Below are 24420 nucleotides of genomic sequence, written 5' to 3' on the forward strand. Positions count from 1 at the left end.
TAAGTTTTTGGATGCATTAAATGTGGTGGCGAGAAGTATGACCGTCCTTGGATTATGGGACATTGTAACACCTTATCCTGATTTGAATTATTGAATTATGACATTGAATAGACATCGGGTGGACTTCTGTAAGATCGTAGAAAGCCCAAATAGCTTTGGTTTAACAATAACTAAGATAACGTTGGCAATTGGTTATAAACCAACGTTGGCAATTGGTTATAAGCCAACGTTGGCAATTGGTTGGGCCAACGTTGGCAATTGGTTAAAACCCAACCAAAACCCGACTCTCACTCCTATTTGCCAACGTTGGCCCAACGTGTCCCCGACGGCCAAAAGTCCGTTGGCCCATCGTTGGCATGCGCCGTCGTGCCAACGTCTGTGACAACATTGGGCCAACGTTGGGCCAACCTCTCCCTGCTATCTGGGGTATGACTGGCGATTTGACTAGCGAGATTCAAAGTAACGTAGAGGCAAATCTTTTTCACACACTTCACGTAGAGCATAAACCTTTGAATACTCCATGAAATTGGTTGCGAAATGTAAAAGGTTATCGTGATTTTTATCCAGAAAAACCGCAGCTCCTGGCAACGTGCGCTTGTTTGACACGTCTGACAGACCTCTGACGGCAGAGAGCTCCTTTCCCAAAATGGCGGCGACGCGTTTCGCCGAGGCAACGGGCTGAAGCAGTGGAGGCGGTGTCTATCTATACATGTCTATGAATGTAACTACATTCCCCACATGTCTATGGTTGTGCATCTGCTTCATTGCAAAACCGGACATCTTACCGGAAACGGTAAGAAGTTCACTTCTATGGTTTTCGTGGTACTCTGTATAGGCACTGTTGCTGTTACTAACCAATGAGAAACATTGTCGACATCATACTGACCAATGACAGGAGGGTTTTTAGCTAGGCTTCTGTCGTTGTCGAAGCCTTGCATAAATTACCTCAACATGGATACTATTTTCCATGAAAAAGTAAGCCCTGGTTTCTTTTAGACATGTCAGAAGCAGTTGTTACCGGTTCAAAATCTTTAATATTTGTGATATATTGGTGGGTAATTTCCAGACGGTTGTTTGCTAAGTTAGCAACTGTAAATACATAGCCGATACGCTAACAAGGATAGCTTAAGCGAAATATCCTAGGTCATAATGCACTTTCAACCAAGAGTTACAAATTGATCATTTAATTTATAATCTCTTCAAACCAAATTAGTTTTAAAAATGTGTATTAATGATCCATCTCTGATAGCCCCGTCTTATACAGTCACCGCAAGATCACGGGTTGCACATTGTTCGATGTGTTTGTTTTTCCTTGTACGCACTGGCTTAGCAGGCTAATGTTCGACACTTACTTGGAAGTTAGTGGTGAAAATGAATCACTGTGGGGTTGTGTTTGCTTATGTATAATTCTGCTGCAAATATTTGAAATCATGATATTGGTACTGCCATCTTTTAACAGTCGATGATCTTAACTCCCCTTCGGCGCCCTTACAACTCATAACGTTACAGTTATTGTATTGTATTTCATTTAACTTAATGAATGAATCTGACAAATTAGTATTGTTTAAACAGCAAGAGGGCTCGTTGTGTGCCCAACACTGCCTGAACAACCTTCTACAGGGAGAGTATTTCACGCCGATAGAATTGTCATCAATCGCTCATCAGTTGGATGAGGAGGAGAGGATGAGAATGGCAGAGGGTGGTCTAGCCAGCGAGGAGTACAGAACCTTCATGCAGGTACTGATAGTTTTCAAGCACGTTTCATTATGCCTTATTCTTATACGGACACTGTCCATTACTAATTGCTTATTATTCGTCTCTGTCGTTCCACAGCAGCCCTCTGGCAATATGGATGATAGTGGGTTTTTTTCGATTCAAGTGAGTTATTTTAAATTCCCACTTTTACTCTTACACGAGAGTCCCTGTTTTCTGTCAAATTTCGTATAAACAGCTGGGCTATTTTTTGTGTATGTTGCTGTAAAGGTCATCAGTAATGCTCTTGGAGTGTGGGGTTTGGAGCTGATCCTCTTCAACAGTCGTGAATACCAGCGGTTAATGATAGACCCAATGTAAGGACACTGTATTTTTGTGGTATTGGCTATCATATGTGGTTGTATTTCTGATCAAAAACATTACTGGAAATTGCTCAGACATGGTGGACCCAACAGTATTCTGTGTACGTGTCCCCTGGCATTAGCTCACTCAAAAGGATTCAGACCTAGTTTAGCTAGGTCAGACCCATATCCAGTCCAAGGTTATCTGATAACTAGTTAATAGCAGTCAAGTCAAGGCTTTGCATCACCTTGCTTCCTTTTCTATTAATTGAATAATTAGACAAATAGATGTCCTTACCCTCAGGTAAATAGCTCATTGTAGTTTAGTCAGTTACAAATTTCAATGGATTATAAATGTTCTTCTGTAAGTCAGGTCCCACAGGTCAGACCACATCACCCAGGGCTCTTAGGATACTGTATTAACAAGTTTGAATGGACCTCATCATGCACACATACTCTCAAGGCACTCAATGCTGTCTAAGTTGTTTCAAGCTGTTTCAAGAGATTGTCTTTATACTCCACAACCCATGTATGTTACAGTCTAGTTAGCCACTTATCATCTTGCAACCCACTTACATAATTGTCTTTGATGCGTACATGACCCGTCTGAATCAATACAATACAAGATGCAGGGGAGGGATGCAAGCCGCTACATTAAAGGGATAGTTTGGGATTTTTGACATGAATCTGTATGGCATCTCCATCACCAGTGTCATGCAATCACACTGACTTACCCCTGGCAGCGTCCTGTGAGCAGAGTTCTCGTCCAGCTTTGGTCAAGCCGAAAGTAGTCCGGCAGGTTTGCTAGATGCCATACAGATTCATGTCAAAAATCCCGAACCATCCCTTTAAAGAGTTTTTAAACTGTGGCAACACGCACGGTACTAAACACAGACAATGACAAATACATCACTCCGATTCGGGATAAAGACAACGGATTGACACAATAACCAAATAAAAAGCATAAATAAATGGCATTAAACTTATTTCATCACTCCAAGAGGAAATACCTTGCCTCTTGGGGAACACGCCCATTACAAAGTCTGTTTCCTCTGTTAGCTAGTATATTTTTTTTGTAAAATGTATGTGACATTTGATTTAATCAGTGATCAGCTAAATTTAGTTAAGCCAATATAGGCTACCTGTTCATCACTAATTGCATGTATGCGTTATATCCATAATGAACAGTTCACATAAGACAAAAATGAGACATGCATTTTTCATAAAGCCAGTGAAAGATGAGATGGTTATGTTATATGTTACAGAAATGCCTACATTAATGTAAACACGTGAGTTTTTTCATGTCTGTGTATAATGGGCTTTAATATGGGAAGTGGACGTACAGTAAGTATAAGCGCATTTAAATAATTTATTTTAAAATATGCAAGAAGGTCAACTTATTATATACATAATACCTGATACTGAGATTGGGCAACCACATCTAAGGCCTGGGTAAGCAAGCTAAAAACATATAGGATTTGTCCACCCCTTCTCCAATACACTTGGACCTGTGGCTGTTTATGGGCAGTTTCACTAACCCTGCTCCCCCACAATGTCCACATTCTTTTAGCACATTGATTTACTCAAATCATTTTTTGGGGGGCAAACTACTTGTGATGGTGTGTTTCATAGGTGCATCCCAATGGTGGACCCAACAGAACCTTTGTTGTACTTTTGACCAACAACAGTGGCTTCTCCATTCATTATACAGAACCACATAACACTCTGAACTGGTTTAACTTGGCTGGAGAGTGTAGAAGCTGATGGTTGCACACATATTGCAGAAACCAAGTCCAACATTTCGCTCATTCAGTTGGCATTGTTGGAAATCTTCAGTTTATTGTACAATTGTTGTTCAGACAAATCGCTGTGGTATTATATAAGTTGTCTGTGTATGCAACATGTGTAAAAGAATGACTGGTTGTGTCCATACTGTGTTTGGTCAAACAAACAACAACATTCTTGCATCTTTCCACTGTTCTTAAGAAGTGCGTTCACGTCCTGGGACGGCTATATGTTTTGGGCAGGTTCTTGAGGACATGGTTGCACCCTCGCAAAATCAATGAACTAATCCCCAATGTTTTCAATGAAGAATGTGATATGTGATTGTTTTGTCAGACAAGGCTTGACATCTCTAGTAATAGGATTGGTACCATTTGAACTTTCCCCCTGTCATGAGACATCACCCCTGTGTTGTGGGCCTGTAATGGGCTGTGCCCGTTAGGGGTGGGTTCAGCTACCTGGTAAAAGGGTTAGTGTCGTAGTTGTTGTAGTTGTAGTTGCTTCCTTGGTGAAAAGGAAGCTTTGTCTGAGCTCTTCTTTAGCATCCTCAGAAGTGTGAGGTATGTTATATTTCTGCTGCCTGTTCCAAGGTAGTATAGTGGCTGTGCATATTCAGCAGTTCTGTAAATATCTTTTTTTTTCTCCAATTTATATGATCAGTCTTTTTGTTTCTTTAAATGCAAAAGGATACCCCCCTAAAGCCCTGGTGGAGGGTGAATAAATGGCAAAGCACTGAATTGTCTCCCTGCTGCCTTTTTGTGCCTACCCTGAACACTCTCGACACATTACCCCTTTGACATGGATTTGACCATTAATGGTTGGATATGTGTAGCAGGTATCAAATGGATCTGACTAGTTTGGTTCTGACTAGTTGAATGAAAGAAGAAAGGTGAAGTGAAGCATGCTCACCCTCGCAGTAATGGGGAGTCTGCAGAGTCGTTAACTGAACACAGAAGCACACGCAACATCCCTCCCATTTCCCCTCATAGCATTGACTATGCGGCTCTTTCTTTGTTGGCTACACGTCAACATGCTTATCAACATACTTAACATACTTACTGCCGCATGGTTCTGTTTACATAATTTCACTTCATATATCAACAAAATATAGATTTTGCTCAAGGGTGCCCAATCTTTTGCATACAACTGTACAAATATGAAGCTTGCGAGAGAGTAAGAAATAAACACACACACACACAATCTGTGCCCACTCTTGTGTTGAGTTTGAGGGTTTGGTTTTGCCGTTACCTTGGACTACTGATATGGACCTAGATCAGATACTGTTGCTGAGTTTAAATGTTTATGCTGAGACATTGCTGAAAACAATTGCAAATTTTTCTAGGATGTAATATACTGTAGTTTCAGATGACTTTGCTTTTCCAGCAAAAATATTTTGGAAATATTTGAAGACATTTTTGGTGTTGTGGGAATTCCTTGGGTGAATTGTAAGATTGCGAATAGGGACTGCATAAATGAGGAATAAATAATATGTAAGGGATAATGTATAGTTTGCTGGTCATCGCCCGCCAGGATGAACAGGACTTGTTTTGCCCTGAAGGGATTTATTTGCATTTTCCCGCTTATTAAATGGTTACTTGCACAAATGAATAAAACCATTCTTCCCAAATATCTCTTAAGAGATTTTGTTGCCGTTTTGTGGCTTCTACTGAGAAAAAATTGTTTCTCATACAAATATTACTTTTAAATTTCCGGTTTTGTGTAGGAATTTATCATTTGCTGACTTCCAATTAATTTCCGTTGCGAAAAGTTATGAAAGACAGGAATTAGAAGCACTAACTGTTGCCATTGGCAGCGGTAATTCATTTTTGTGCTGCGGTCATTATAAGGAAATCCGACGTTGGGATGGAACATGCAATTCAATGGAACTTTTTTCCAACATTCTGATGAGCTGCGTGATAAATGCTTAAAATAAGAGATACATGGAGAATACAAGACATAGAATAAAAGGAGCACTGGGTTGTATCACCTTATAGACCAGTTCTCAACCAAGGCAGGGTGCTGGACTATGAGTAATAATGATCACCTAAATAAGTGTAGAAATGGATATCTGATCATACATGTTCATAATAAATGAGTAATTGACCCTTCCGCAAACTCCGCCCCCCTTAGCAACGTTTGGTATATCAGTCAAGCATTCACGTTTCCCAGGTTCTCAGCATTGGTATGAATGGGGTGGCAACATGTTTTCAACCGTGTCAATTTCAGCTCTACCCAAATAAATCATGAGCATGTTTTGGAAAAACAGCAAGATCTCAGATCGAAGCAGGCAAAAGGTTCTGCAATATGCTTATATAGGCTACAACCACGACATTACATGCCGTGTTTGTAGACAGACAAATGCTAAGGCTAACAGGTTCATTCCAGCCATGTTTATTTGTTCTATTATCTACACAGTCGCCGCTACGCAAACATGTAAGGTGGTAAAACTGAATCGTATTTTAAGCAAGGGTTTTCTCACGTTTTCGATGCAGTGGGCAGATTTTAGCAACATAGCTTCTTTGAACAAAGTAGGTGCTTCTGTTTATGTTGCTTACATTCAGCTGATGGGGGGGGTCGTCCACGTTGTTTGATCCACAGCAGGCATTTCTCTCTCTGGGTCTTGGGTTTCGGGAAGGGATAAAATGTTACCCCTCCCTCCAGCCTTTTTGGATATCGACTGTCAGAATTACACACTCCATAAGCACAACGTTTCATTTTCTCTTCTCGAGCAGACGTCTCTCTCATTGACTTCCATTCATCAAAATGGCTCGCTTGACTGAGGTCCCGAGCTTAGTCACCGTTGCTATGCTATGATTGATCAGTTACCGTTTTGGGGAGTGGTCGCGGAAGGGTCAATTATGATCACCTAAATAATTGTTAAATAGAAATGGATATCTGATCATACATGTTCATAATAAATGAGTAATTATGATCACCTAAATAAGTGTTTAATAGAAATGGATATCTGATCATACATGTTCATAATTAAGCAATAAGGTTCGAGAGGCAGTACAGTATCGTCAATAATGTAATATTAAGTCAAATTTAATTACAAGCAGTAAGCTGCCTTTCAGCACAAAAAAGTTCTAGTCACCTAACATTGTGTATCGCATTTCAGTAGCCAAGAGAAAATAGTCCTCCTTTGTGTGGCTGTTGCTATGCAGCAGACAAATAGCATTGGGAACCTCACGTCTGTTAGCCTAGCACAAAAAGTTTGTTCATGATTAGCTAGGAGATTGAGATTGATCTCGCACCATTTTGTTCATTCACATTGCTAATTTTATAAAGTTGCCATTAAAATAACAAAAACTACAATGGGACACTTTCAACTTTGTTAACATTTGTTTATATTGATTTGGATATCGCCACTATTCCGCGTGTGAGAACTACGTTATACTTATTTGCAGCGAGGCTAGCTAGCTAGCTACTATCTGTTTCAATGGGTTTTTGGTCTAGCGTTAGCAGTCACCTACAAATAATATTCGAGACTTTCAGTTAAGACTTACAATACTCTGCAACATTCGTGTAGCACAGAAACAACTAACCGAGTCAATGTAGACATATAAAAAGTCGTGTAGATAGCTTAATTTACATGAAACATTCCCCACTACATTCCCCACAAAACGTTGCCATCTTGGTTAGATATTTTTTTTTGAGTGCCCACTGATCTGGAACGCTCAGGTAGATGAAAACAGGTCGTACAGTTACTATATCGTTGAATATAGCACACCCCGGAACTCACTCTCAGAATGGTGGATTCCATCTACCCGTGTTATAATTCCATCTACCCGTGTTATAATAAAGGAGAAATAATGATCACCTAAATAAGTGTTAAATAGAAATTGACCTCTGATCATACATATTCATAATACATGGCAGATCCCCCAAATTCTCCTTGAGTGTGTTTCCGTACACTTAAGTCTTGCGATCACATGCGTATATCTCTGGTTATCTCAATGGTCATGTTAACCTGAAACCTAGTTACCATATTCAGATTTCCACATAATCATGTTTCTACATATGTGCATGGACTAACAGAGGTTCTGTTTAAGTGGTTTCTGTTCCCATTGATCCCAAAGTACTACTTACACTATTAACGAGCACAAACTCAGCAACAGTAATCTGAGAGCAGTAAGAACGTCATTACATACAAAAACACACAGTTTTCAAAAACCTATTTTTAGCAGTGGGGTTACGTCGGGCCCTTACAATTCTCATCAGGCCAAATTGCTGAATTACTGTGAGTAATGGCAATAGAAAATCTAGGCAAACTATTTGGTGAGTTAAAATGTAGTTATTAGTCAGTCTTTTCCAACTAACTGTTGGCCATTCTGGAAAAAATTGGTTGCTACCAATATGCTAGAGCAGAAAAAATATGGGCTACATCGCGGTGCTTGACACAAGCAGGATGTGGGATCCATGGTTACCAAGCAACTCTTAACTCACATTCTGAGGTTTCTTATGAAACTTAACGTAGCAGCTTTTGTGACTAAGACATCCTTTTTAATCTATGCAACACGTTGTGGCTATCAAATGCTAGCTATGGTTAGCTTCTGCAACATGGTAAAATTGGTGACTCATTAATTAAGTGACTTGCTTTGTAGTCCGTTTTTTTTTCGATGTTAGCAGAGGGATTAAAAAAAACATATTTCAGAATTTATATCCTTTTCGTCTCGGAATGCTTGAGAAACAGTGGGTAAAATAGGTGTTTTTTTTTATTATTATTTTATTTTTATTTTGGTCATCTGGATATTGACAAGAGTGCAATCAAACATGACACATTTAGAATATCTTCAATACTTTGAAAAACACACCTTCCTTACACATTTCTAAGCCAAATATATAATTTTGAACCTGAAAATATTTGTCAATTCTTTGCTAACCAAAGGTTTACCTTATTAAAATGAAATGAAAAAAAAAAATATACAAAATACAAATAAAAACACACACACGAACATGGGTAGCTTTCACATTACATATCGCAAAGATTAGAATAGAAATAGAGTTCAAATAAGTAAAAATACATCATATTATTATGTTCCGTATAGGTTTAACATACTCAGTCCATCTAGTCCAGATCCAAAGGAATTTTTCTTTCTGAATTCTAAGTGAGAAAGACAGCTTTTCCATTATATAAATATCATGGATTATATCCATCCATTCATCCACTGTAGGTGGTTCTGGTTTTAACCATTTTCTTGTGATAGCTTTTTTACTTGCCACCAGAAGTATCAGTATCAGTTTCCTAGCATCACTGTTCCACATCTCAAATGGAATATTCCCCAGGTAAAGGGTGTTCAAACAATTAATTTCTCCAAGAGTGAACATTGTAGACAGAAGAGTTGGTAACATATAGAAGTTTAGTAACCACACAACTACACAACTACACGAAACTGATGATTGCTTCATTTATTAGTTTTGAGTGACACTGTTTATTTTATTTACAATCCTGCATCCATTCTACAAATTGACACTTGCCTCATATGCTCTGTATCATTATTTGTGTCTAAACATTTGTTATCTTTTTTATTTGTTTAGAAATGAGAAGGCTTTCATATGCAACTACAAAGAACATTGGTTCACAGTACGAAAGCTTGGACTGCAGGTACTCACACATGTTGGCATGCTGTAAGCTTCCTAAGTGATCTTGCAACCATACAACTTAACACATATTTAACTATGAGTTGCTCATAATAAGGTTGTGTTAAACAATGTATGAAAATAACTATGAAAAGAAATGTGCGCACCCAGTCTCTGTCTCTGTCTCTCTCTCTCTCTCTCTCTCTCAATTGCTCGCTCTATATATCTCTATCTGTGTGTGTACATAGTCTTGTTTTGTTGAGAAAAATATTCTAAGTATATACCAATCTTTCTGAACCTTTTTTATTCTTTAAATGGAGTATCACTTTAAAAATCATCGAAGAGGTCACTCCCACACATTATGATTCGTTCACCTCCATTGCAATGTTTTGGTCAGCCACAAAATCATTGCAAACTCTTGAGAGATCCTAGTGTGACCTGAGACTCATTGTGTCAATAAAATATGTTTAATCATATCAAATTGATTGTGATTATGACTGAGAACTCAAATGATTGTTGTTTTAGTGGTTCAACCTGAATTCGCTATTGACTGGACCAGAGCTGATATCAGATACATACCTGGCTTTATTCCTAGCGCAGTTACAGCAAGAAGGTAAGCTTCCTAGTACTTAACATGTTTTATGGTTGTTTACATATTTTAGCTGTTATGAGTTAAATAACAACATTGCTTTTTTACCAACTACTGCTATTTAATTGGATGCTGTTAAATTAATGGCACTTTTCCCTAACAAGATACTGGTAAAATAAAGCAAATTTGACCAGCACTGATTAATAATGCTACTGTACACCTGGATGAGGTAACGTTCAGGTGGGAGGGTGCGTCTGAGATGGACTGTAAACCTGGATGAGGTAGCGTTCAGATAGGAGGGTGTGCCTGAGATGAACTGTAAACCTGGATGAGGTAGCGTTCAGATAGGAGGGTGTGCCTGAGATGAACTGTAAACCTGGATGAGGTAGCGTTCAGATAGGAGGGTGTGCCCGAGATGGACTACTGTCTAAGCCAGCATGAACTCGATGCAGGCAGCACCAAGAAATGCGACAGACACCTTTGGCAAATTTCACAAGAGGCATGGCCAAGTATTTCAGCTGAATGTTTGGAGAAACTAACTGTCTGGATGCCAAGAGTGTGGAGAGCTGCTATAGCTGCTGAGGGAGGATTTTTCAATGAAAATTAATGTATTAAGTTTTTGTACCAATATCTGTACATTTATATATTTGTTTGGTCAAAATAAATCTTCAAACCGTTAAAATACATATGCATGTGTCTCTCAAATTATAAAAGACTCGGGGCCTCATTTACGTACATTTGTGAGCGCAGCGTAATGAGCGCCTTTGCCAAACCGTATACAGCGCATGATGTTTATCCGCATTTTGCGTAGTATTTATCAAACAAGAACCTCGTTGCTTAATCAGGGCCTTACACCGCCCTCTAGTGTTATTAGCGCACCGCTAAAATAGGGGAGAATGGGCCTACGTGTTCCTGCCACCATGGATGATGAGTTTGAATTAGAATTAAGAGCTTTTGGTTCATAAGGTTACAGCAAACTTAGACCCTGTCCACACTAACCCGGGTAAATATAGAAACGCATAATTTTTTTCTGTTTAGCCCTTCCAACCACAGTCAAACGGCGTATTCCGAAACTGAAAACTATGCTTTTCAAAAATGCTGCCCTAGGCGGATACATTTGAAAACTCAAACATTTGACGTTTGGTTGCCCGAGAGGCTATAATGTAAAAATAAACATGAAAGGTGAAATGAATATGCTGCACTGTCTCTTCAATTTACTTAGTTTAGTTATTGTACTTCAAGTACTTTTCCTGAATCGATACGCGTTAATCCTACGCAGAAGGTGAGTGCTGTACTCGGTTTGCTTGAACGATTGGGGGAAAAGGCAAAGACCTGGCCGAACAGCTAGCTGACGGGACAATTTTTGATATTCCTATATTAAATTATGTATCAAATATAAACATTTAAACAAATAATATTTCTGTTATATCTTCCCAAAACTGATGTTTGTTTTTAAATGTTTTATTAATTGCGTAAAAAAAACGGTTCCATGTCTTTACCTGCATATTGCGTAGAAATTACGCCTGAAGTGGGCACAATTCTGTTAGTAAATCAGGCCCTAGGTGTTTCCAATCTTTTGACAGACACTGCCCTTCAGCTGCCCTGTATGCGGTGCATTGCTCATAGATCATGTCCGTGTCCGTGAGACCAAGGTTGGAGAGTGTGGTGCAGGAGGGTCTGAGAGGCAGGGAGAATAAGCTTTCCAATTGCTATGTCAGTGTCAAGTGTGGAGAGGGACCAAGCAAGACAAAACAATAATGATTGATAGATAGGGTTGAGGTGAAACATGAATAGTGGTGGGAGAGTGGAGAGATCTTCAGGGAGGAAGACGGTGAACTTAATGAAGAAGTGCTTGGATAAGAGCTGTAGAATGACAAAGGATGCATTTACACCACAAGGGAAATGTCGATCAAATTCCTTTTGGTTATTGATTGGATATGTGTCTTGTGTTAGCCAGTAATTACTGGGTTTTGAATAAGCAAAAGAGAGCAGTGTAGTGTTGAGGCAGCGGAATATAGTACTGGCACAGGTCTGTTTTGTGGGAAAGAGCTTGCTGTTTACAGTGGCGTGACCTGTGGGTGGCCCATGCCCCTTATATCTGAAAGGCCAGCCCAACATACATTTACATGTATTACTCTATACACTTTAATCCGAAAGCACTTAGCATTGAGCAACAGAAACACGAAATTATGATTTGCTATGCCCACGTCAGAGGCCGGGATTTAAACTTTCTTGGTTGGAGAAATAAATAACAGCTAATTCAAAGTTCTAGCTAGCCATATGCCCTCTGACCCTACTGTAGCAGCTGATGTGTGTGTCAGCGATTCAGCTGCTTTTTGTATTGTTATGATTGTGAGAACTGAAATTGGGTTATTGTGTTAGTTACTGAAAGGCATACAACCGTGTATAAAAAACGTACAACTTAGAAGCTGTTTACTGAGAAAATGATCATCATATCTTAAATAGCTTTCTTAGAATAGTCATCCCTCAATTACTTAACTGGTGTTAATTTCAGGTTAGGCCTATAGTATTAAACTATAAAGCATACAGCGGGTTAAATAAGTATTTAACACGTCACCATTTTCTCAGTAAATATATTTCCAAAGGTGCTCTTCACCAGATGTTGTGGCGTTTGCTACTACGTATGCTGAAAAGCAGCCCCACACCATGATGTTCCCACCTCCAAATTTTACTGTTGGGATGATGTGCAGTGCCATTTCTCCTCCAAACATGGTGTGCATTGTCAAATTATTACCGTAATATATTTTCTGAACTTATTTGTTCTGGTTTCTTTGTATGTATGGATTACTTGGGTTGTTACCAACATCTGGTGAAAATGTCATGTCAGTAGCACCTTTGGAAATGTACTCACTGAGACAAATGGTGACGTGTTCAATTCAGTTCAATTCATACTTATTTTACCCGCTGTATACTATTAGGCTATTGTTATCTTATTTACGTATATATCATTATGTGTCATCATGAAAAATAAACCATGTGAAATTTCAGCAGCCACACTGCCTTCAGTTCAGTTGGGTCACCTTTGAATGCACATAGTGGAAATACACGCTTATCCAGAAGCTTTGATGCTGCAGAGACTGATTTGTTTAGGATGGTCAGTCCAGATTAAATGAAATTCTCCTATTATAGGCAGGTTTGATTCAAAATAAAAGATAGTAAAAGCCAATAAGGGCATGATTTCACTTTGACATAAATACAAATCATGAATACGAATTACCAATTTAACCAAAAAATCTCATGGTGGTAATTGGATGCTGTAGATCTCACACAGAATACTCATAGTGGGTTTGGCCCCAGTGCCTTTCCACAAAATTATTGCATTTTTATTCATATTTTCATTGTTTTACATTCTGTGGAGAGGCAAGTGGTTTGGAGTGGTTTTGCCTCTTGTGTTTTGGAGGGTGCAGTGAGCAGCGCCAATTCAGAAAATTCCCTGCAGTGCTTTTCAGATTGTATGCTCTGAGGAAATGCTCCAGGCCTGGATGTGTCAAGCACTGTGATTAGCAATAATCTCTTTGTTTTGTCTCTGTTTTATGCCAAGGTAACAGGCCAACTGTGGTTTCAAAACAACTAACTTTCCAATATCACTGACTATGTTTTAATTAAGCAATAAGGTTCGAGAGGCAGTACTGTATCGTCAATAATGTACTTGTTCGAGGGAGTTGTTAGGCCCGACGCACAGCGGAGGGCCGGCAAACCCTCGAACAAGTACATTATTGACGATACAGTACTGCCTCGAGTACCTTATTGCTTTTATAACACAGTTGCCAGCGACTTTATAAATATTAAGTACAATTAAAATATAAACAGTAAGCTGCCTTTCAGCACAAAAAAAGTTGTAGACACCAAACGTTGTGTATCGCATTTCAGTAGCCAAGAGAAAATAGTCCCCCTTTGTGTGGCTGTTGCTATGCAACAGACAAATAGCATTGAGAACTTCACGTCTGTTAGCCTAGCACAAAAGCTACGTGTGTTTCAATGGAGTTTTGGTCTAAGCGCTAGCAGTCACCTACAAATAATATTTGAGAATTTCAGTAAAGACTTACAATACTCTGCAACATTCGTGTAGCGCAGAAACAACTAACCGAGTCAATGTACACATATAAAAAGTCGTGTAGATAGCTTAATTCACATGAAACATTCCCCACTACATTCCCCACAACACTCCGCCATCTTGGTTAGAAATTTCTTTTTGAGTGCGCACTGATATGGAACGCTCAGGTAGATGAAAACAGGTCGTACAGTTACTATATCGTTGATTAAAGCACACCCCGGAACTCACTCTCAGAATGGTGGATTCCATCTACCCGTGTTATAATTCCATCTACCCGTGTTATAATGATGTATAATAATAATCTTAGAGGAGGTGTCATTCATTGGTCTTTCTCAGGGTATTCTATATTCGTGATCCGGGGGAACCTGCCAGAATGCGAGGCAGAGAAGATTTTGGGGATTGTACGTGTAGAACAGCAGCAGCGGCCCAGGCTGATTGGTGAAGATGACGCCCAGACGAGTGGTGGTCCAAGGTGAGCTGGTCTGAGGGGGACGGAAACGGCAGAGAGCTTCTGGGGGTCAAAGGTCAGCTAGGTCAGAATAAACTTCACTCAGTGAAGACAAGCGAGAGCTTTTGGTGATCAAACATCAGCTAGGTCAGAACAAACATGACATGACATGCACTGCACCTTGCAGTTTAAAGTTTGACAAATAACATAAAAGTGCCTTTAACGTTACCTAGCAAGGTTGAGCGTGCCTAATTGACTGAGGAAGTTACCAATAAATTAAATCATTTTGCCACTTCTAGCTTGCTTAGTTCAATCTTAGCTATGTGAATAGTCGTGTCAAGAAGCACATAATTGAACATGGTAAAAACTCTCATTAAAATGTCATGTTAGCTATAACGTTACTGTTGCCAATGCTAGTCATGTTAATCATAATTGCTTTCTAGTTGCATCAAAGTTAATGACTATTATGGATAGCAAGTGATGTAACGTTAAATGTGACTGGCTTACGGCAAACTTCTTGACATTTTTCTTACATAACATTAATGGTTTTAGGTAAATAACTCAGTTTGATTTCTCTTTCCCTGCAGCAGGTCCAAGTCCAACTGAAACTGTCTTGCGTTTGTGACGTGATATAATTTGATATTAGTGACCTGTGGTTTGTGCATATCCACTCCGGATATATGAGAACATATCTTGACTGAGTTTACCTCTGGGTACTAACAATAGGTCTCATATTGCAGAGATGGATTGATTATGCTCTGTGTCTGTGGCGTGTCATAAGAAGCATCTAGTCAAAATGCCTTTCTCCCAGTGTGATCAATGATCTGCTACATTATTTGCCTGTACCTTAAGCTTGTTTGTGTCCTTTGCTGTAAGCAATGATTTTGTACCTTTAAAATGTAACAAAGGTCTGCATTGACTTGATGTTCATCTGGCCCTGCAGGGCTCCCTTGAAAGTCCAGGAACCAGGACCTGTGTTGGAGGAGAGAGCGTTGGATTCGGATGAAGAAGAGTTGAAGAAGGCCCTGGCCCTGAGCCGACAGGACATGGAGGTGGAAGATGAGGAGGCGGACCTCCGAAGAGCCATCCAGCTGAGCATGCAAGGTGACTGACTGACTGACAGACTGACTGACAGACTGAGTGACTGAGTGACTGACTGACTGACTGACTGACTGACTGACTGACTGACTGAATGAGAGACTGACTGAGTGAGGTGACTGACTGACTGACTGACTGACTGACGTGAGTGAGTGAGTGACTGACTGACTGACTGACTGACTGAGTGACTGACTGAGTGACTGACTAAGTGACTGACTGAGTGACTGAGTGAGTGACTGACTGACTGAATGAGAGACTGAGTGACTGACTGAGTGACTGACTGAGTGACTGTCGCACATTAACGCACGCTGTTTTTGCGCATTTTCCGTGGTTTTTTAATTAGGAAGAGAAAATGAAGGTTCAGCGAAGAGGAGATAAATATATTGGTTCACGTTCGCTCAATCACTGAACCTGATTCAATGTGTGCGCTGTTATATTGTTGTTCTGCCCGCCATCACCTACAGCGAGATGTTTAAAAGAACACGATTATAAAGAATATGCTATTGGTGGCATTAATGCATAAACTGTCTATTATAACAATAAGATGTGTACATCGCGGGTTTAATCATTTCTACAAGGGACATGGGTTCACTTCAATATATATATGGACGTGAGTGCAATCAATGGTTCCAATTGACCCTTCCGCGACCACTCCCCAAAACGGTAACTGATCAATCATAGCATAGCAACGGTTACTAAGCTCGGGACCTCAGTCAAGCGAGACATTTTGATGAATGGAAGTCAATGAGAGAGACGTCTGCTCGAGAAGAGAAAATGAAACGTTGCGCTTATGGAGTGTGTAATTCTGACAGCCGATATCCAAAAAGGCTGGAGGGAGGGGTAACATTTTATCCCTTCCCGAAACCCAAGACCCAGAGAGAGAAATGCATGCTGTGGATCAAACAATGTGGACGACACCCCCCCCCCATCAGCTGAATGTCAGCAACGTAAACAGAAGCACCTACGTTTGTTCCAAGAAGCTATGTCGCTAAAATCTGCCCACTGCATCGAAAACGTGAGAAAACCCTTGCTTAAAATACGATTCAGTTTTACCACCTTACATGTTTGCGTAGCGGCGACTGTGTAGATAATAGAACACATAAACAAAGCTGGAATGAACCTTTTAGCCTTAGCATTTGTCTGTCTACAAACACGGCATGTAATGTCGTGGTTGTAGCCTATATAAGCATATTGCAGACCCTTTTGCCTGCTTCGATCTGAGATCTTGCCGTTTTTCCAAAAAATGCTTGTGATTTCTTTGGGTAGAGCTGAAATTGACACGGTTGAAAACATGTTGCCACGCATTCATACCAATGCTGAGAACCTGGGAAACGTGAATGCTTGACTGATATAGCAACCGTTGCTAAGGGGGGCGGAGTTTGCGGAAGGGTCCATTATGTTTGGAAAGTTTGCGATTTCAAAAAAAGTCCTGTTTGATGTCTCTAATTTCAGCTATGGCAGTGGCGAAATGTATTGACCAGTGCGCCGTAGCAATGCGTCGAGTACCTGGGTGAATATTTGGCTGAGATATACCAACTGCTGATGCTATAACTGTTTGAAATGATCCGATGCCACGCAATACATCATTAGGTGCACTTACCTTCTCTCCTCCCATTAAATTGCGCTCTATGCCCACGTTCCACCCACGTTTCCGTGCCCTCCCACGTTCACACCCCCAAAGCGTTAATATGCGCCTCTACTCAAATGCGCGTCCTTAGTAAATACCGTTTTATGTTTACGACCGCTATTTTACGCCTGAAATGGGTGCAATCCTGTTAGTAAATCAGGCCCTGAGTGAGTAACTGAGTGACTGACTGAATGACTGGGTGACTGACTGAATGACTGAGTGACTGAGTGAATGACTGAGTGAGTAACTGAGTAACTGACTGAGTGACTGACTGACTGAGAGACTGACTGACTGAGAGACTGAGTGACTGAGTGTCCTCGTAGAGCCATCCAGCTGAGCATGCAAGGTGAAAGGAAAATGTGCGGTCATCATTACACAGAAAGTTAATTTGCACACGGAAACACCTGATGTTGACGGTTTAAATGCAGTAAGTGTACATTCCCGAGATGGCTTATTAGCATTTCCGAGACGGCACAGCTGGCACTGATAAATGCTTGCTAGCATTCTCACTAGGGATGGGTATCGTTTGGGTTTTTTCGATACCGGTGCTTAACCGATACATTTAAAACGATACCGGTGCCTAAACGGTGCCAGAACCGATACTTTTTTTTTTTTTAATAGCATACAACGACGATTGACGACATTAAAGGATTATTTATTGCCAAGGCAAATAGTTTTCTTCAAATTTAACAATATATCAACTGTTAAAGGCAGGCTTTTAGCTAGGCATGCGTCCGAGCGTCTTTCGGACGCACTGTTCTAAAATAATAAAACATTGGACGCACTACTTTAAGGCAGACGCCCTACAGACGCCCTGAGTTTTTCATCCCCTGTTTTTCCGGTAATAATATTTCTATCACAAAAGAAAATAATAACAGATTGAAATGAACAGATAGTTCACGTAGCACTAAACAGACACGTCTAATGCGTGAACGTTAACAGCAGTGTTGCCAGGTCCGCAGTTTTCCCGCGGGCTACTTTTGAAGTGTTGACGCGGGTTGAATTTTTTTTCCCGCTGGTTCAGGTAAACCTAATCCTAACCTAATTTATACCCAAATCCTACCAACGTGACTTCAGAACAGCACGTTAACACATGGACATGGGACAAGCTGAAATTATTTTAATTCAGTAAATACATAGCCTATTGCAACGTGCCGGCATAGTCGCCCCATAATGCCGTGCGGCGGGCGCATACTTTCTGTTTGTAATGCACAGAGCTCAACAATGTTCCTTACTGTACTAATTGCATGTCGTTGTTCTGTGTTGGGACTGCATTTACACAGGTGTGTGACGGAACACAGTCTGTTCGAGATAACTTGTAACAGGGCATAAACCCCGTGCCATTTTGAAATTGTGTTGCGTTTCGTGTAGAGCAATAAAAAGCCATATTACGCATCCGTGATTTGTAACACTATTTATACATGTATGAACTGTAAGTACATGATTTAAATATAGTGAAGCAACACGATGAGGTGTTTCAGTTGAAATAAGGTATTGCATTAGCTACAGTAAATGCATATGAAGTAAAAACAGTACATTCATGTTGTCCAGGCACGACAATAATATGTCAAAACTCCGTCGCGGAGGAGGGGGCAGGTTCCCCGACGAAGTGTCATCTTTTCCACAAACTCAAATCTGGTCACCCTATATTAGCATATAATACACGTAGCATATAAAAACATAAAAACATAGCTTATAACTGCTAAGTGTCTTGCACAAAATATATGAAAGATTAACTAAATTGAATATGTAATCACTAGTCAAGGAAGACTCTAGGACTAAGATATTCATAAAAAGTAAAACATTTTTTTTAAACTTCTTATTTGGGTCAGCCAAGTCTAACACTATGTGACTATCAACTGACCAGTAGCCCCCTGCATGTATACATACAAGATGTACATGGCAGTTCTGGCTTGAATTTCTTCTGTGTTGGTATGATTTTCAGTTTGTGTGGTACACTGATGTACATCATATGTGACAATTAAGCAACAATACTGCAACAGACACACCAAAAAATATTACCTGAATTCCACAAAATGTGCACCTCAAAATGCAGTAAAATAGCGTTTCAGACAGTTAGGAATACAAAATTTGACGGGGGGGGGATGCCCCCAGACCCCCCTACGATACTTGCGCCTGCGGCGCGCGCGCGCTCCACCGCGTTGGGTTAAATGACAAAATGGACCCCCCCCTAAAAAAATCCTAGCTAAAAGCCTGGTTTAAGGTATACTATCAATAAAAATAAATACAAAACACTCCGCTTCAAACCTTTAAACTTCAAACTATGAACAATATATGAACTTTTAACAACTGTTTACAGTTTACTTAAATAAATAAAAATAAATACAAAACACACTCTGTACACACTTCACACACAAATATGAGCATATTTGCCTTCAGAGTAAAACAATTATTATTTTGTTTGCATTTATTTAAACCCACTGGTTTCGTGAATGTGTACTGCCCCTTTAAGAGTTTAGGTTCAGGGCTGCTGGCATTTCCGTTAAGTCTTCAGTCTGCGAGTTCTGATCTGCCTTTGCCTCTTGCCTTCTCTACCCACTTCTCTCCCCCCTTTACACGCAATTTTGTTGTTGCATTGGCTGCACGTCGGGTTGTTTGAATCTTTTTGTGCGAAATACAGCCACACTTTTGATCGTTTACCTTTCGGCATTTTCTCTGTTATATTGATGGCTAGCTCTGTTTGTGCTTGCTCTGTGCAAGGCTGCCTGCTCTTCGCTGTCATTAGACGGAGTTTACATTGGGAGATGGAGCAGTTTTATATGTGCCCAACAAAATATGTTAGCAACCCAAAAAAGTATGCAGATTGTACTCAGAAAGATCTACGCCACTAACGTTACTGCTCGTTAGCTATCGCTAGTTTTGTACTGTTTTGGACCTAGCCTCCGTGTTTGATGTTGCCTCCTGAAATAATTCCTGTTTATAAGACAAAATTTTACGGAAGTTTTGTTCATTAAGCTGCATGATTTGTTTCTGTATTAATCAAAAAAAGGCACCGAAAGGAAGCACCGAAATCTCCGTTGCATTTCGGTCCGGGTAGGTACCGGTTGTATGGAACCAGTGCCATATTGGTACCGGTTCTCTGTACTCAACCCTAATTCTCACTGGTGTTTCTTGGTGATACATTTTGTGATATTTGCTGCGAAAAGCAAAAACGAGTTGCTAGGCAATAAGATGACCATATACAGTGCCCTCCACAAATATTGGCACCCCTAGTGAATATGAGCTAAACAGGCTATGAAAAAAATATGTCTTTGCTTTTTATCCTCTCAGTCTTTCACTCGAAATATACACAAAAATCTTACCTTTTCATTGAAGTAAAATTATTAAAAGAAAAAAAACATTGACATTAAATAAATATTTTCCCCCAAAACACGTGTGCCACAATTCTTGGCACCCCTTAAAGGCACCCAGTGCAACTTTATGTAAACATTCAATGAAAATAAACATTCAATTTCTAGTCTTTTTTACACGTAGTAAGTTTCAATAACTCCATACCATTACATATCGACATTCAAGGAGCAAAGATGAGACGTCGTTGTGTGGTGAGAACTGATAGAAAATCGTAAACAACAACAATCGCCGGTGGGGAGAAGCCATTTTTCCATTGACTGGAAGCCTGCTTTATTTATTGTAGGTTACAAAAAATAAAGAAAATGGCGGCGATTGTTGTTGTTATCGATTTTCTATCAGTTCTCACCACACAACGACGTCTCATCTTTGCTGCTTGAATGTCGGTATGTAATGGTATGGAGTTATTGAAACTTACTACGTGTAAAAAAGACTAGAAATTGAATGTTTATTTTTAAGCCTCGAAAGTTGCACTGGGTGCCTTTTTAATGTAATTTTTTGTGCAGCCTCCATTTGCCAAGATAATAGCTTGAGTCTTTTCCTATAATGCGTGATGAGGTTAGTGAACACATGGCACGGGATCTGAGACCATTACTACATGCAGTATATCTTCAGATCCTTCAGAATCTGAGGTCAACGTTTGTAGACTTGGCTACAGCTCATCCCACAGATTTTCTATGGGGTTTAGGTCAGGGAACTGTGATGGCCATGGTAAAACCTTTATTCTCTGGTCTGAGAACCATTTTTGTGTTGATTTTGAGGTGTGCCTAGGATCATTGTCCTGCTGGAAGGTCCAACCACGGCCCATTTTAAGGCTTACTGGAGGGGGCTGTTAGGTCTTCATTTAATATATGCTGGTATTTGATGGAGTCCATGATACCATGTATCCTAACAAGATGTCCAGGGCCTTTGGAAGAAAAACAGCCCCACAACATCAAAGATCCGCCACCATACTTCACATTGGGTATGGGGTGCTTTTCTATATGGCTATCTTTCTGTCTACGCCAAACCCAGCTTTGATGTTTGTTGCCAAAAAGCTTTATTTTGGTCTCATCTGACCATATAACTCAGTCCCATTGAAAGTCTGACTTACATTTGGCAAACTGTAGGCGCTTTAGTTGTTGTTGATTGACAGCAGAGGCTTTTTTCGGGCAACCCTCCAAAACAACTTGTGGTGATGTAGGTGGCGTCTGATGGTAGTTTTGGAGACTTTCTGACCCCACGACTCAACTAACCTCTACAATTCTTCAGCTGTGATCCGTGGAGATTATTTTGCCAGGAGAACCATCACCCTCACGGTGCGTGGGGTCAATGTACAGACACGTCCTCTTCCAGGCTGATTCTTAACATCTCATGTCGCTATAAACTTCTTAATTATTTCCATGATGGTGGATATGGGTATTTTCAACTGTTTAGAGATTTTCTTGTGTCCATTTCTTGATTTGTGCAGCTCAACAACTTTTCGTCGCACATCGTCACTGTGTTATTTGGGTCTTTCCCATAGTGATGAATGACTTATGGAATTTGGCCTGTGTCACCTCATATTTCTACGCCAGTGGAACTGGAAGTCATGGTTCACCTCATAAGAGTTCCTTATCAAACAGGTGAACTTAAAAATGTAAAATATGACTGGAAATATACTTCAGCTAGATTTTAATTCAAGATTTTTCTAGGGGTGCCAATAATTGTGGCACACATGTTTTGTTTTTTTCTATCAATAATTTTACTTCAATGAAAAGGTAAGATTTTTGTGAATATTTTGAGTGAAAAACCAAGAGGATTAACACAAAGACATATTTTTTATAGCCTGTTTAGCTCATGTTCACTAGGGGTGCCATTATTTGTGGAGGGCACTGTACCTACCAACTTAGTGAATTTGAAGACAATGCTAAAACTAGTAGCCTATTATATCATGTCAAAAAGAGGTAAATTCATGCATACTGTTCCTCTCAGTCTCATGTCTTATTTGTGTTTGGCATCTGTTCCTCTGTGCAGGTGCAGCTCTAAGTAGAGCCCCCACCTCCATAGCTGGTGTACCCAAAGATGGCAGTGTCCCTAAAGATGTCAGTGTCCCCGTAACATCAGGGAGCTCATTGACTACTGGGACGATAGGTGCTCCCCAGGAGAACAACCTCAGTGCTGAGGAGTTACGCAGGAGGAGACAGGCCTACTTTGACAGGTATGTATGGGTAGAGACCACTGGGTTATGTTATATGTATATCACAGGCTCCCCAGCTTAAAAATAAAGCAGATTTCTCCTCGTGGTGCAAAATCGATCAGGTACTTTCTAGTGTGACTAAAAGGTTAGTGTGTTTTTTTTGTGTGCACAGAACTACATACTGAATAGCCTTGGAATTTTGTGTGAATGAAAGGTAAACTTATAAACAATGGGCCCCATTCTCGATCATTTTCTGAAATTTCTTTTGAAATGTTGCTTACGGACTTCGTAAAAACAACGTAAGGTAAACCCCTCTGCTGCATTCCTGCACACTTGAAAATGCGTCCATATCCAGCTGAAGTCTTCTTTGCATACATACAAGCCCCGCCAGGGAACGCAAAACGGGACGCTAGCAAATGCTTTGTTTCCTATGGTACGGCACGCCTTGCGTGTGCGCCTTTTCTCCGCCACACGTTGCGTCTTTCTAGCGTTTTTTAGGTGAGCTTAAAAGTTGAACTATTCTCAACATTCCAGCGCAAGGCGTGGAGGCGTCTGCTCATCAATGTAACACTCGGCCCAGGCAGCCAATCAGATCAAGCAAGAGGCGGGCTTTACTACTTGAAACTTACTTCTGTGTTGATGCTGGTAGCGGCAAAATACAATTAACAATGGCGGTGTTAAAGATTGACGAGAATTTAATCTTAGCTGATTTCGATTATGAGGAACTTTATAATTAAAAATCTAAATATTACGCTAACACTAATAGCCATCGCCCGGTTGAGCACGTTACACCACTTAGTAGGCGCACCAGGCTGTTTTGGCCGCCGCACTTTGCCAAGGCGTTTTTGAAGCGTCTGCGTCTTTAAAAACGTGTTTGGTGTGTTCGGCCCCTAAGGCGAGTTATGTGTAAGCGGAAAGCGAGTACAAAACGCAGATCTAACTTAACCGGTGCAGACGTGGAGGTACTGTAGATGTTTTCACTATGGTTATTTTAACGCTATTAAGTTTAGTGCTTATTTATTTATTCACTTACATTTGCAGTGTTCGTGTACATTTACATTCACATTTAGTCATTTAGCAGACGCCTCTGTCCAAAGCGACGTACAAGGGAAAGAACAGTCAACCTACGAGCAATATAGACCTAGTGTAACAGTAAATACTACTTTACATAAGAAATAGAAAAACTAGGTAGAAAATAAAAAAGAAGTGCAGGAATGCAACTGCTGTAAGTGCGAGTCAAGCATTAGTCGAAGTGTCAGTTAGGAAGGGAGGTGCTCTCTGAAGAGTTGAGTCTTCAAAAGCTTCTTAAAGGTAGAGAGGGACGCGCCTGCTCTGGTAGTGCTAGCTAGGCAGTTAATTCAACCAATGTGGGTATACAAATGAGAATAGTCTGGATTAGCATCCTGGTGCAGTCCTTTTATTTATTTAATGGCATCACGATGCCTTGTAGAATCATGACTATAAATATGAAACGTTATTGTTAATTATACAAATATTCTCATATTTATTATTATTATTATTATTATTATTATTATAATTATTTTAATCCGAGGATGTCTGTAGAGTTTTTTTTGTGATCAATTCTTTATTGTATTTTATAATTCATACAAGAAACAGTAACACATATACACAAGTAAGAC

The 24420-nt window shown here is 40.1% G+C and overlaps 1 protein-coding gene across 1 annotated transcript in view; it reads left to right on the forward strand.

The window, feature by feature from the left end:
• Positions 1–888: 888 nt before the first annotated feature.
• atxn3 (ataxin 3) overlaps positions 889–24420 on the forward strand; it is a gene marked incomplete at its 5' end in the record, with an annotated part of 31746 nt that continues 8214 nt past the window's right edge. The window contains 9 exons of the mRNA XM_080854332.1: positions 889–975; positions 1573–1737; positions 1834–1878; positions 1984–2069; positions 9375–9441; positions 9942–10029; positions 14417–14552; positions 15472–15632; positions 22618–22801. Coding sequence (XP_080710458.1) covers positions 889–975; positions 1573–1737; positions 1834–1878; positions 1984–2069; positions 9375–9441; positions 9942–10029; positions 14417–14552; positions 15472–15632; positions 22618–22801 — 1019 coding nt within the window. The remainder of the gene's footprint in view (positions 976–1572; positions 1738–1833; positions 1879–1983; positions 2070–9374; positions 9442–9941; positions 10030–14416; positions 14553–15471; positions 15633–22617; positions 22802–24420) is intronic.

Source organism: Sprattus sprattus (assembly GCF_963457725.1).
Source record: "Sprattus sprattus genome assembly, chromosome: 1".
In the NCBI taxonomy this organism is placed as follows: domain Eukaryota; kingdom Metazoa; phylum Chordata; class Actinopteri; order Clupeiformes; family Clupeidae; genus Sprattus; species Sprattus sprattus.